The following is a 12,032-nucleotide window of genomic DNA, read 5'->3' on the forward strand; positions in this document are numbered from 1 at the left end:
AAAATTATTACCCACAAAATCACTTAAGAATTTCAACAAATTGAAAGTCCACTAAATCCTAACTTACTACCAATAAAATCAATTTGATTCATCTCTCTCTTCTTCAAAGGTAGAGTCTTTATCTATTAGACTTTATTATTATTATTATTATTATTTTTAACAAAAATCTCACAACTTTATTAATAAAAGGTAAGTTATTTATATTAAAGTCATAAAATTTATTGAAAAAGCTTAAAAAAAATCAAAGCTTTTTTGGAATATCATATAATTTTATTAATAAAAGGTAAATTATAGACATTAAAAGGCATACAATTTAGTGAATTTTTTTCTTAAAAAAAAAAAAATCGGTGCTTTCAACCTAATCTACAAATTGAAATTAGGTTTGAAAAATACCCAATTAGCCAAATTTCCCAATCTATCTGTCTCGTGTCATGTCATGCAAAATAGCACACTTAGCTTTTTGAATTGTCTTCTTTCTCTCTCTGCCCGTTGGCTATATCTTCCCACGCCTCACCCTCGCGACACTTGCTTGGCACGGCCAGCTCATTCACACATCCAACTCAAACCAACCCTCTCTCCCTCTCTCTATAAAACCAAAACCCTCTCTCTCTCACTCCACCAGATCTCTCGCTTTAACCCCCCCCCTTGGAGATGCGTGCCTCTTCTGGGTTTTCCCTCTTATACTCCAAAACCACGCCATCGCTTCTCGACATTACCCCTTTCCCTTGATTTCTTCTTCTTCTTTGGTTTTGGGTTTCAGGGTTCTCTCTCTTTTGATTTGATACAGAGAGAAGTTTGTGTGCTGTCTGTCTGTGTTGTTGTTCTAGCGGGTGGGGTAACTAGCGCATGGGATAGAGTGAGAAAGTGGGTTGATGATGATGATGTTTAGCGAGGAGGAACTGAGTGAGATTAGTGGGGTCAAGAGAGGAGGGGACTATGTAGAGGTGACGTGTGGGTGTACCAGTCATAGATATGGTGATGCTGTTGGCAAGCTTAGGGTTTTCTCTAATGGCTTCCTTGAAATCACCTGTGAATGCACCCCTGGTTGTAACGAAGGTCTCTCTCTCTTCCTCCCTCCCTCTCTCTCTCTCTCTCTCTCTTTGTCTCTCTCTCTCTCCCTCTCTCTTCGTCTTACCTTTCTTCTTTCTCGTTTTATGTTTTTAATGTTTTTGGAAAATGGGTTGTTGGGTTTTGATTTTTATGCATGTTGAATGCATGTAAAGCTCTGAGATTGACGTTGATGGGTGTCGCTTTCCGTTGTTTAATCTTTTGCTTTGGGTGTAGAGAGCGTGGTGAGCGATGGAGATCTCTGCAACTTGTTTGTTGGTTTTTCTTTTTCTTTCTTCTCTTACACAGTTCAAGTGTATGCTGTTTTGTCTCAGCGACTGAGTTTTTCGTATTTTTACGCAAACAAGCTAGTCCAGATTCATCTTTTATTCATTCTTTACCGTCTGGTCTTTGTCCAGATTGAAACTTTGCTTCTTGGGCTATTAAATGCCTTATCTTTTCTCTTGGTACCATTATTATATGGCCTCCATCATCATTGTTGTCATGATTGTAACGTCTCAGATCAGGCGTTTCAAGCATTGATATTTTCCCCATGGGAGTTCTGTTCCGTTTTTTAGACAGAGTAGGATTTTATGTAGGAGCCTATTGAACCGGCTTTATTCTCGGTTTTTTCCTCTTGCGTTTTCATTAGCATAATTATAACAATATGAAGTGGTGACCAGGAAGGTTGTTGGGTTCATTCATGGCTGCTGATATGACCGGCAACTAAAAAGAAACGTTTTCGTGGAGGGATTAAACATGAAATATGAATTCAGATTAACAACCGTGCAGACAGATTGTGAAGTTTGTGTCTTTAATGTGTTCTCTTGTCTGCATGTCGTTTCTGTTTCCATGATACTACTGTGAGCAAGTAGTACATACAACTTGAACTTTCCAACAGTACATCTTCTGACATCTGATGAGTTGTAATAGTTTGCATGATTATGTGTATGTATGGTGATATTATAATGGGATGGCTTGTTATTGGTACCAGGTCTGGAAACACCAGGGATAGGTGGTGTCAACTTGAGGTTGATTTCGTGGCTTGATTAGTTCTAAAACTTTCATGTAGTTTTAAGTTTTAATCACAAGGTTGCTTATTTAGGGGTGAGTTTTTTCTTCTATTCATTCCCAAGTGAAAAGACAAAATGGTCAGCCACTTCTACTGATTCAGACTTGAAAAAGTAAATCATCCATACACTGGACCTACATAGGAAACGTTGTGGACCAAAAGTCATGTAGCATTCTTACTATTTTCCCATGTACAATTGGCAATTTTATGGTTGTCAAGAATCTAACAAGTACAATGGCGGGAACTTCATGTCAAGAACCATGTATTGTTCAGTGTGAATGCTATACTACTAAGCATGTTCATGCTGCTCTTGGTGCTTTTTGCTCAGTCTTGCGTTTTGGTTTTTACTTACTCAATCTTTTCTTTTTGGGAAAAAAATAGAAGTTTTCTTTTGTTCAATCTTTCTAGATGCATCAGAGGAAGCTCTCTACTATTAAATGCATGTAATTCCAGTGTGTGAGTTTTATTTTTCATCCTCTTTTTCTATTTACTTTCTAAACTCTTATGTTATCTTATTTCACCTTTAGCTATTGTGATAAGTAATTATTTTTCCTAATAAGTTTCTATTATTATTTTTCAATTTTAATTGTTTAATGATGATTTGATGACTAGACAAGTTGACTCCTGCTGCATTTGAGAAGCATTCTGGAAGAGAGACAGCTAGAAAATGGAAAAATAATGTCTGGGTCATAGTTAATGGGGAGAAGGTTCCATTGTCAAAGACGGCGTTGCTCAAATATTACAATCAATCATCAAAAAATGCCAATGGATCTCATAGATCCCACAATGGGCGAGTCTGTCACCGCGATGAGTTTGTTCGCTGTAGCAAGTGTAACAAGGAGCGGAGGTTTCGATTGAGGACCAAAGAGGAATGTCGGATTCACCATGATGCTTTGGCAGATGTAAACTGGAAATGTTCTGATCTGCCATACGACAAGTATGTTTCCTTCCTAAGCTAATTGAAAATTTCTCTCTTATTGATGTTAGTTTAATTATCAGTTCTTTTATTTTCATTCTGTTGAATGTCAACTTACTAGATTGACTCATATCTTTTCTAGAAGTTCTATCTTATTTAGAATTAATTTCTCCTGATTATATACTTTATTAGATTATGAAAGTTAGCATCTTTGGTTGTAAATGTTGCCCGGTTGATTATATTTTTCTTCCCCTAATTGTTAGCTGAAGATGCATTAGTGCTCATATGCTCTGACTTAACACGATTTTCTGGCTTTTCTGGAAGGTAGCAATTGCAGTTTTGTCATTGTTTACGTTAATGATTGTTTCTGAAAATGCTTTACAAGCCTTAGAATGATATTGTCTTTCAAATCTTATTAGATGTAAAAACGATGTCCTGTGGAGTTGGTGCTGATTGACTATTCTATTCTATTAGATATAACACAATGTGTAAGATGACGGCAGTCCGTCCGTATTAATTAGTTTGGCAGCTCAACATCATGAATAATTAATGGTGCATTATATTACTAAAAAAGGAAAAAGAAGTGTGTGCTGGGCATGGGGATTTTGGAAAAAATTTCTATATTCATGAGGATTTATTAACTTCTATACATAAAAGGAAAACAGGGCTCTCTGCCCTTCATAAAGGTTTAAGCACTATAGTTGATTTAGTCTCCTACAAATAGGTGAAGATGAGCAGCGTATTGGCAAATACTAATCTTCTCTTTATTTTATGGCAGCATACTTTTGGCATGTCTGCAGATGTCGTCTTACCCTCCAGATATAGTTTTATTTTTATCATCTCCAGTATCATTAACAAAGCAATGGTTGTCAGCAATTTTGCTAGAGCTATGCCCTCAAAACTATCTGGATTTTCCCTGACTACGAATCACCAATATGTACTTAAAATCTTTAGGAAAAATTCTCCTTTCATTTAAGTAATTTAAAGTACTCCTAACATTCTTTATTTGCAATAAGTAGCAGTAGCCAAGAAGTTCAATGCTTTCACAAGACTTTTGGAGGGACCTCCTTTTCTGAAACACAATTTTTGGAGAGGCCTTGAGTGGAAGAAATGACCAATTCTTTGACTCCATAGTTCTTATAAAATTAAGTACCTTAGATATTTCGTTTAACAAGACAATAAATAGATTCTCTTGGAGACTACCTGTCATAAACAAGCAATTGCTAGAAATGATGATTGATCCTAGTTTCCTCTGATCTTCGATTGGTGTGATCTCTAATTTACAACGGTATTTTCATCTGTGAAAGTGTAGTCTGCTGGTTTGTGAAGTAGTGGAAAACTAAGAAAAGAGCAAGCATCAGGGATGTTGATCGCGAAAATGTAGGGACGACCATAAATTGACAACTGACTGTCCCTAGAGTGCCTAACACTATGAGAAAGGAGACCAAATATGGACAAGCACTGGACACCTCTTATCATTTTTGGTATTTGACATGGCTAGTTTGATACTTCAGATTTATATAGTTCCAGAGGCGCAAGAAGGTCGTCCTTATGACAAATCTACTAATTATAGTTCCCGGTAGTGGATCTATTAATTTAACTATTTCAACTATGGATAAGCACTGGACACTTCGTATCGTTTTTGGTATTTGAATTGGCTAGTTTGATACTTCAGAGGCATATAGCTCCAGAGGTGCAAGAAGGTCGTCCTTATGACAAATCTACTAATTATAGTTCCCGGTAGTGGATCTATTAATTTAATTATTTTTACTTGAATATTAGGTCTGACTTTCACATCTAAACAAGAAATGCTCTGATCCAACCATTTGTGATGTTCCAAGAGAAGAATAAGTCTTGTACTTTTGGTATTATGGATCTGCCATTGTCTATATATCTTATCAGTTCAAGTGCTGCTTAATAGGTTTTTGAACTTTAAACCTGGAAATTTAATAAGGCATGTTTCTATATCTGAACCATAACATGACCAAATATGTCTATATGCTGCTTTGGATATACTAATATGCCCTTATTTTGAAGGTTAACGAATATTTGATCATTGGTTTTGGTTTACAGGGTTAGCTGTGATGATGATGAAGAACGAGCTAGTCGCAGGGTCTACAGGGGCTGCACCCGTTCTCCAACTTGCGAGGGATGTACTTCCTGTGTATGTTTTGGGTGTCAGATTTGCCGTTTCTCTGACTGCAGTTGCCAGACTTGCATAGATTTCACCCGGAACGCAAAAAGCTGAGAGAGAAAATTTCGCTAGGTATGCGAAAACCAAGTTTTCAGAAAGGATCTTTTGGGTCCTGAGTTCCTTCTTCTTAAGTGGTAACTCCATGGGCTGTTGCAGTCTTCATTCAAGCCAATCCTCACATTTAAGAGGGAAAAAAAGGAAACATTTTTATTAAATTCGACTTTGAATTTCTTATCTCAATTGGCATTGTTCTCATAGGAGGGTTAAAGGACTTCCATATTAAGTAATCTATTTCTATTATATCTTCTATTCTTTTAGCCATTATTTGGACTTGCCATGATTGATTTGGTGCTCTAATCTCATTCTTCAATTTATATATACATACATATACATGTATCTAAATATGCATGTATCACACCCATCTATAAGGAATACAGAAGGCAGGCAACTTACAGGTTGAGTTATCCAATTGTTTGACTTTGCTTACAAATTTTTTGTGATATTAAGAAAGAGAATATACTTTTCAAACTAGAAAAATTAGGAGGCAAAAAATATTTATTGTAGTTTTTGGTGGGTTTTTCATCATTTCATGTGGCAAATGTTTTAGATATTTGATTTATTATTATTTTTTAAAAGAATTGTGTTTATATGTATGTCTTTTGTGTATGAAACTATGTAAGTTGTATAGTTGGAAAATAATCAAAGTATGGATAGATATTTTTTTCTTAAAAAATTTTTAAGACCCATTATTATTTTTACTATTATTATTATTATTGTTAATTAATTTATATGTATTTACAAATTAAATAATTAAAAAAATTAAAGTTAAAACTAGTACACAATAAAAAGATTTTATTGCAGTTGCAACCTTCAATAAAATTTATGCTTAGGTATCACCTACCGCAGGTGCCAGGGTTTGGATTATTATGTTATTTTATTTTTTGTTTCTTTAAATTTATAAATACAATTTTCTTGTATTAAAATAAAAAATGAACTAACAAAAAGTCTAACAAAACTAAAATTAAACCCTAATATAATATCCTTCAGATTCATTATTTCACTTGCTATACTCATTCAATCACTACCCCTGTATCCAGCAAAAGATAAATGGAGCTTTATATTATTCTTTCTCCCAGATCTCTGCCCTAACAATTCAAATCTCAAGTTGCAAGACTGAGGAAAAGATCATAAATTGTAAGAGTTAGTACGATTAAATAGTATTATTTAACCGATAAATTATGTTTCTCTCAATAAGTTGCATATTCGAATTGTAATGTACATCTCCATATATCTTCAATACGAGATTGTGTTATAATGAATATGTATATATAATCTAGTTAATAAAATGTACCTATTTGTACCAAAAGAATTAATATTACTTGAGAATTTTAACAAAATATATTATTAAAATTATCTCATCACCAATATTAAGACAAATGGAGCCGCAGGCAGAGCATTCTAAAACTTAATTGTCAAGGCAAACATTTGTCAAGAATGAATTTTTCACTAACCAAAACCTCCATTGCCATGCAAAGTAACCGCCCGGATAGTCAATGCCTCTGCCTTGCATTGAAAGAAAACCTCATTGCTCATCATCATCTCTAGTGGTGCAAGAAGACTTGAATTCTGTTGTTTCAATTTTAGTTCAGTTTCTGCCGCGGTTTCTTCTGCCAGAAAAATGTCTACCTCCTCGGTGGAATGGCTTCCTTCCACGATTGGAAAACTCACCAGTCCCAGATGTTTGGTTGAAGCTATTTTGACCTGCAAACCCTGACCAAATTGCAGGTGATGGCCCCGGAAAAGGGTTTGGTTGTCCAATCGGTACAGCCAAATTTGGAAGAGAATTCTGATTTGGATCCAATTGCTGCTGGAGTGGCATCAAGCTTGGCATAGGCATTGGGTTAGGCATACACAATGGGTTTGGAATACCCATTGGGTTAGGCATACACAATGGGTTTGGAATACCCATTGTGTTTGCCATAGACATTGGATACAGATTTTGCTGTTGTTGATTTTGAGACAGCCATGGCATAACACCAGGTAGAGGAAAGATGCTGTTCTGTGGCTGCTGAAAAAGCATTCCACTTGGCCAAACTCCATGTCCTACAAACCCAGAAGCTTGAGGCATGTGCGGAAAGGATGGAACAAAGCCACTTCCACCTAAAATGCTTTGTCCCATGCTGGAAATGGAAAGAGAGGATGAATTGCCACCATGATCCAAAGATGGCGTAGCAGATGAGGGATGCTGTTGGATGTGGTCTTGTGGTGGTAGTAGTGGTTGTCCAGCTTCCTTTTGTGTTTGCTCAGCTGAATGTCTACAGTTTTTCCATGCACCATCCCTATTTTTAACTTTCTTTCCAACATTTTTTCTGTTCCCAGGCCTTTGATCACTGGTCCCCCTCTTAGTCATTTTTTGCATTCTCTTGTAGTCGGCCTCTTTCTCATCATCTGAAAACTCCACCTCATCAGACAATTCTTCATCATTCTCGCCAGATGCATCATACCCTTTTTTGTAAAGATTCTTATCATTTAGAACATGATCAGCAAACTCTGGAACAAAAGAGATTAAAGTGCCTTGGTGGATCTCAACAGGAACTTCACTTTCTGAATTGTACCTTACCACATAGTAAGGATTCTTCACAGGTCCAAATATTTCATCCACCAGTCCCAACGGGGTTCTATTTTCTGTTATCCATAGGATAGAACCCTCGTTTAGAGGGTTGTGCTTCTCCACTCCTTCTACAATAACTTTGGCACCTAGCACCTGGAACATTTCAAATTAGGTTTGATATAAAGAAGATCTCTAACCATCCAGCATTTGAGGCAGCAAGTGTTTATAGAACCTGTATTAAAAAATAGATGCTTCCCAAAAAAATTGTTTGCAGCATAAATTTTCCATGAGCTTACCGACAAAACAAGTCCGACAGGCATCGTCTTATGATGGGGCTGCAATAAAACGTCCACTGGAGGAACTGGAGGAAGTTCCTGCCATGTATAATATAATATTCTCAGACAGGTGATTAGTAACACTTCAAATGTGCTTTACATCTCAATGTGGTTAAATCAATGGATATTGCTCTTACTAGTGTTGGAAAGCAAATGAAAAAATCAAGTGTAGACTACCTTATTGGATATCAGCCAAGAAAGAAATAATACCCAAAAATTCTGGAAAGAAAGAAACAATAGAGCTTTTGAAGGCAAAGAGGATAGTTTTGGCAACATCAAGGACAAATGGTTTCACTTTTTTTGATCCATTATTTTTTTTTTATCCATTATTTTAGGACATAACCTTCTTAACATTGATGATTTTGGCTTTATTGTAGATATGCTCATTAACTTGTAAATCTTTTGTATATAGGTGGCACCCCCTTGGTGCCTACACTCAATACATTTTCCTCTCTTTTATCTCAAAAAAGAAAAAAAACCAAAAAACTCTGTTTGTTAGAACAACAATGTATCCAACATGTTTACAGTGAACAACTAACTTGTGTTTACACACCTGGAATTCTTTGGTGCAAACTGGTATGGAACTTCTAAAGTTCGACGAGGCAGAAAAACATATTGGTAGGTTTGACAATATCTCTAGGGGCGAATGTGTGTGTCTGTGCATTGACAATTGGCACCGAGATAACTTGAGACACATCCAAATATCAAATAGAATCTACAACCTTGCACTGACCAAATGATTAAAAATAACTTTCTAGTGTTCTCTATGGTTTAACTTTACTCTAGCAATAATTTTCTGAAATATTCCTTCAATTGCAAGTTTCCATTAGAATATCATTAAAAGATAATTCTCAATTATTCTTATCAGTCTCCCCTCTTACTCTCCAACACAAGCAAATCAAACTCACAAGCAATGGTTGTTATATATTTGATAAGATGTTTCTATGTCAGGTTGAAATACAAGTAACGCAAATGTCAAGGTCACCTATAGGAGGAACAAAGCTTTCAATTTGTAGTGGAGCCTACATAAATCGTCACAGGTAAATAACTCAAGCACCAATAAAACTAAAATCAATTTTCTTTTTAATCTAAGTTTCACAAAACTTAATTCAACCATATCCACCCTACAATAACATTAAGATACCAAATTTCAGCAGATAACACCAAACCTGCAAGATTTTGTATGTTGCAATCTTCACACATTAATTAGCTTACAACAAATAGAAAATAACCTTGTAAAAGAATCACTTTAAAGCCAGATTAATCTACCTGAAGCTCATTCTTTGACTTGATGGGCCCTGTTATCTGTTCATTGACATCATCATCACCAATGTCACCAAATTCAATATCACTCGCACTAATCATTTGGTCTCCATTATCATCGTCATCATCATCATCGTCGTCGATCTCGTCTTCTTCACTCTCATCATCAGCAGAATCATCATTAGTTCCATTGCCCGCCTCCCCATCAACATTCCTTATCTCACCTTCTTCAATCTCACCAGCCACATTTCCCTCTCTCTCCAAATACATCTTCCCTTCCACTTGCTGCTTCTTTGCATCTTCCTCCTCTTCCTCATCATCACTACTATTATCAGTAGAATCGGACCCAGATGATGAGCTTTCGCTCTCTGACTCCGAACTGCTTTCACTGTCAGCTTCATTTTGTGGTTCAATCTTTGGAACACAATTCCCATCAGCAGGAAAATTCTGAGACCCACCAACTAAACTAACCTTCCCCATCTCTTCCACAATAGTTCCCTCTGGTTGATGACACTCCTGGTCCTCAATTTTCAGACAACTAGATAAATGTTCATTTTGCTTAGAGCTGCCAACAACTAACTCAGGCCTGTCAACTGGCTCAGCCACCAGCAAAAGCTGGTCCCTAATAAGAGTTTCTTCACCAGAAGCTTCTTCTACTGCCTTAACCTTCTCCATCTTTTCCTCAATACAACAACTGAAGTCTCCCTCCTGTTTATGCGCCTCTTCCTCCGAATTCACTTTTAGCAGACACGTAGATACACATCCAGTTGAATTTGAGCTGCAACCAACTAACTCAGCCATATTAGAAGTTGGCTCAGATACCAGAGGAAACTGGTTCTTAACGCTGGTTTTCTCAGTAGATTCTTCTTGAACCACCTCCATAACCCTCTCAATAGCCCCGAATTCACAGTTGTTCAATCTAACACTGTCAAAGTTCAGGTTATCGTCAAACCAATGCTGTATAGAATCAAAACTGGGGAAAGAATCAACCAAAGCTAAATCGTTGACCTTGGGATGAAAAGGGTCAAGTGGGTCGTTAAAACTTTTGACCTTTGATGCTTGATTGAGATGCTGTTGTTCTTCTTCAATGGTGGGTTCGGGGATAAATCCTACCATCTACAAGGAGAGAGAGAGAGAGAGAGAGAGAGACTCAGTGTTTTTAAAGAAAAAGACCTAAGACAGATAACATTATCCTTATAATCATTAAACAATTAAATAATGATAAAAAAAACAGTCAAACGTTGTAAAACTCCAGTATTCCACCATTCAGATCCTCTCGTTTCCTTCCATTTTTGTCACCTTTTGGTTAAATTTAGACCATTGCTGAATGGGGAAGAAAAATAATAAAATATTAACCGAAGCTTGAATAATATAAAAAGATGGCTGCATCCCTAGTGAGATCAAAGAAAGAGGAAGAGCTGTTGATGTGCCAGCACATTCAACAAAGTGACCAATTAAGAGATTGCTAACCCAATTATGGATAGCTAAATTCTATAGTGAAGTACTATCAATCATGTAAATTTTTCACAAAAATATTCAAATCCCAAACAGAAACATTTTTAATTATTTACACTCATATAACTGACATAGTATCAACATATGGGTTCAGCTACTGAAGTCTGGGAAAATACTCTCATTTATTTTTTGTGGAATCATATATCACCTCAAAGTCATGTTACATAACCTTTCAAAATCAGCAGAAAATATTCATCAAAGTTTGTTTTACCTTCAAGTTCTTATCAATCACCAACAAATTCCTAGCTACTTTAGCAAAAAGATCATGAATTAGGAAAGAATTTTCTAGCCCCCGTGATAACTTGAAAGTTTGAAGTCCAACATAAACCACAAAGGTTCACAAAGCTTATTTCTGAAACTCAATTGGATTCCCTCAAAACGATTTTCCCCATGGTAAGTTTTACTTTTTTATGATGCAAATAGGCTCTACCAAAAGAATAAAAATTTGCATTAACAGTCCTACGCGATAAACTTATGTAAGGAAACCTTCAAAAAATATTTCACAAAAACAAGAAATAATCCATTGCCTGCAGAAATATGTTCAATGGAAATGAAAATAAACAAATAGAAATTAAATGCCAAAAAAAAAAACACGTAACAAGCAAAAAAAGTTTCAAAAAAGAAGCAGGAGTTCGGGTCTGAAATTTGTAGATCATAAGTGCTTCATCGCTGAAGAACTCACGAGCAGAGAGACCAAAGGTGAATTGAAAACCCACAGTAACGATGAAATCCGAGTTCCATTGCTAGTAACAAGAAGTAGAGGTGAATAGAATAATATATACCAAATAAGCGATCAATATTCCAAATACAAAGCTGAAACAACGAGAAACAACAGACCTGAGGTGGCGGGAAGGAAACGCCGGCAGCAGAGGAGTACCCGTGAAAAACAAAGAGAAAGGCGGGCGTTGTGAGAGTTTATAAGGCGGAGAGAAGGAGGGAGAACTCAGAGGCGGCGAGTTACACCCCGGCGGCTAGCCAAGAGAGAGTTACATACAGAGCAGTAGAGAATAGAGACTATAGATGAAACGCCATGGACTCGAGCAGCGTGTTTTGGATCTTTGAGTGAGATTGTACGGTGT

At 36.4% G+C, this 12,032-nt stretch overlaps 2 protein-coding genes across 4 annotated transcripts; one reads left to right on the top strand and one right to left on the bottom strand.

Annotated features, from left to right (window-relative positions):
- The first annotated feature begins 456 nt into the window (after window positions 1–456).
- LOC110816967 (protein ULTRAPETALA 1-like) lies at window positions 457–5,536 on the top strand. Its single transcript, XM_022045354.2, has 3 exons — window positions 457–1,056; window positions 2,732–3,056; window positions 5,109–5,536. The coding sequence occupies exons 1-3, from the start codon at window positions 873–875 to the stop codon at window positions 5,281–5,283; spliced, it is 684 nt and encodes a 227-aa protein (XP_021901046.1). The 5' UTR covers window positions 457–872; the 3' UTR covers window positions 5,284–5,536.
- Window positions 5,537–6,604: 1,068 nt separating this feature from the next.
- On the bottom strand, window positions 6,605–12,032 carry LOC110816960 (uncharacterized). Of its 3 annotated transcripts, XM_088221190.1 has the most exons (5): window positions 11,791–12,032; window positions 11,636–11,696; window positions 9,445–10,554; window positions 8,137–8,214; window positions 6,605–7,993 (listed from the first exon to the last, which is right to left on the bottom strand). In XM_088221190.1, exons 3-5 carry the CDS (start codon window positions 10,552–10,554, stop codon window positions 6,875–6,877), a joined length of 2,307 nt encoding a protein of 768 aa, XP_088077316.1. In that variant the 5' UTR covers window positions 11,636–11,696; window positions 11,791–12,032; the 3' UTR covers window positions 6,605–6,874. The 3 variants fall into 3 exon arrangements, with proteins under 3 accessions (XP_088077316.1, XP_088077315.1, XP_021901038.1); XM_088221189.1 differs by lacking the exon at window positions 11,636–11,696; XM_022045346.2 differs by lacking the exons at window positions 11,636–11,696; window positions 11,791–12,032 and having other exon boundaries at window positions 9,445–10,363; window positions 10,447–10,554.

This window comes from Carica papaya, chromosome 5, assembly GCF_054855325.1.
Source record: "Carica papaya isolate Zhongbai chromosome 5, ASM5485532v1, whole genome shotgun sequence".
Taxonomy (NCBI): domain Eukaryota; kingdom Viridiplantae; phylum Streptophyta; class Magnoliopsida; order Brassicales; family Caricaceae; genus Carica; species Carica papaya.

What these genes read in the sequence shown, in the direction of transcription:
- LOC110816960 (XM_088221189.1), bottom strand. Translation starts at nt 10,554, where the DNA reads ATGGTAGGATTTATCCCCGAACCCACCATTGAAGAAGAACAACAGCAT. An exon ending in AGTCAAAGAATGAGCTTCAG is followed by an intron (nt 8,215 to 9,444) that starts GTAGATTAATCT and finishes TATACATGGCAG; the next exon opens with GAACTTCCTCCAGTTCCTCC. An exon ending in CTGTCGGACTTGTTTTGTCG is followed by an intron (nt 7,994 to 8,136) that starts GTAAGCTCATGG and finishes GAAATGTTCCAG; the next exon opens with GTGCTAGGTGCCAAAGTTAT.
- LOC110816967 (XM_022045354.2), top strand. Translation starts at nt 873, where the DNA reads ATGATGATGATGTTTAGCGAGGAGGAACTGAGTGAGATTAGTGGGGTC. An exon ending in CACCCCTGGTTGTAACGAAG is followed by an intron (nt 1,057 to 2,731) that starts GTCTCTCTCTCT and finishes TTTGATGACTAG; the next exon opens with ACAAGTTGACTCCTGCTGCA. An exon ending in TCTGATCTGCCATACGACAA is followed by an intron (nt 3,057 to 5,108) that starts GTATGTTTCCTT and finishes TTTGGTTTACAG; the next exon opens with GGTTAGCTGTGATGATGATG.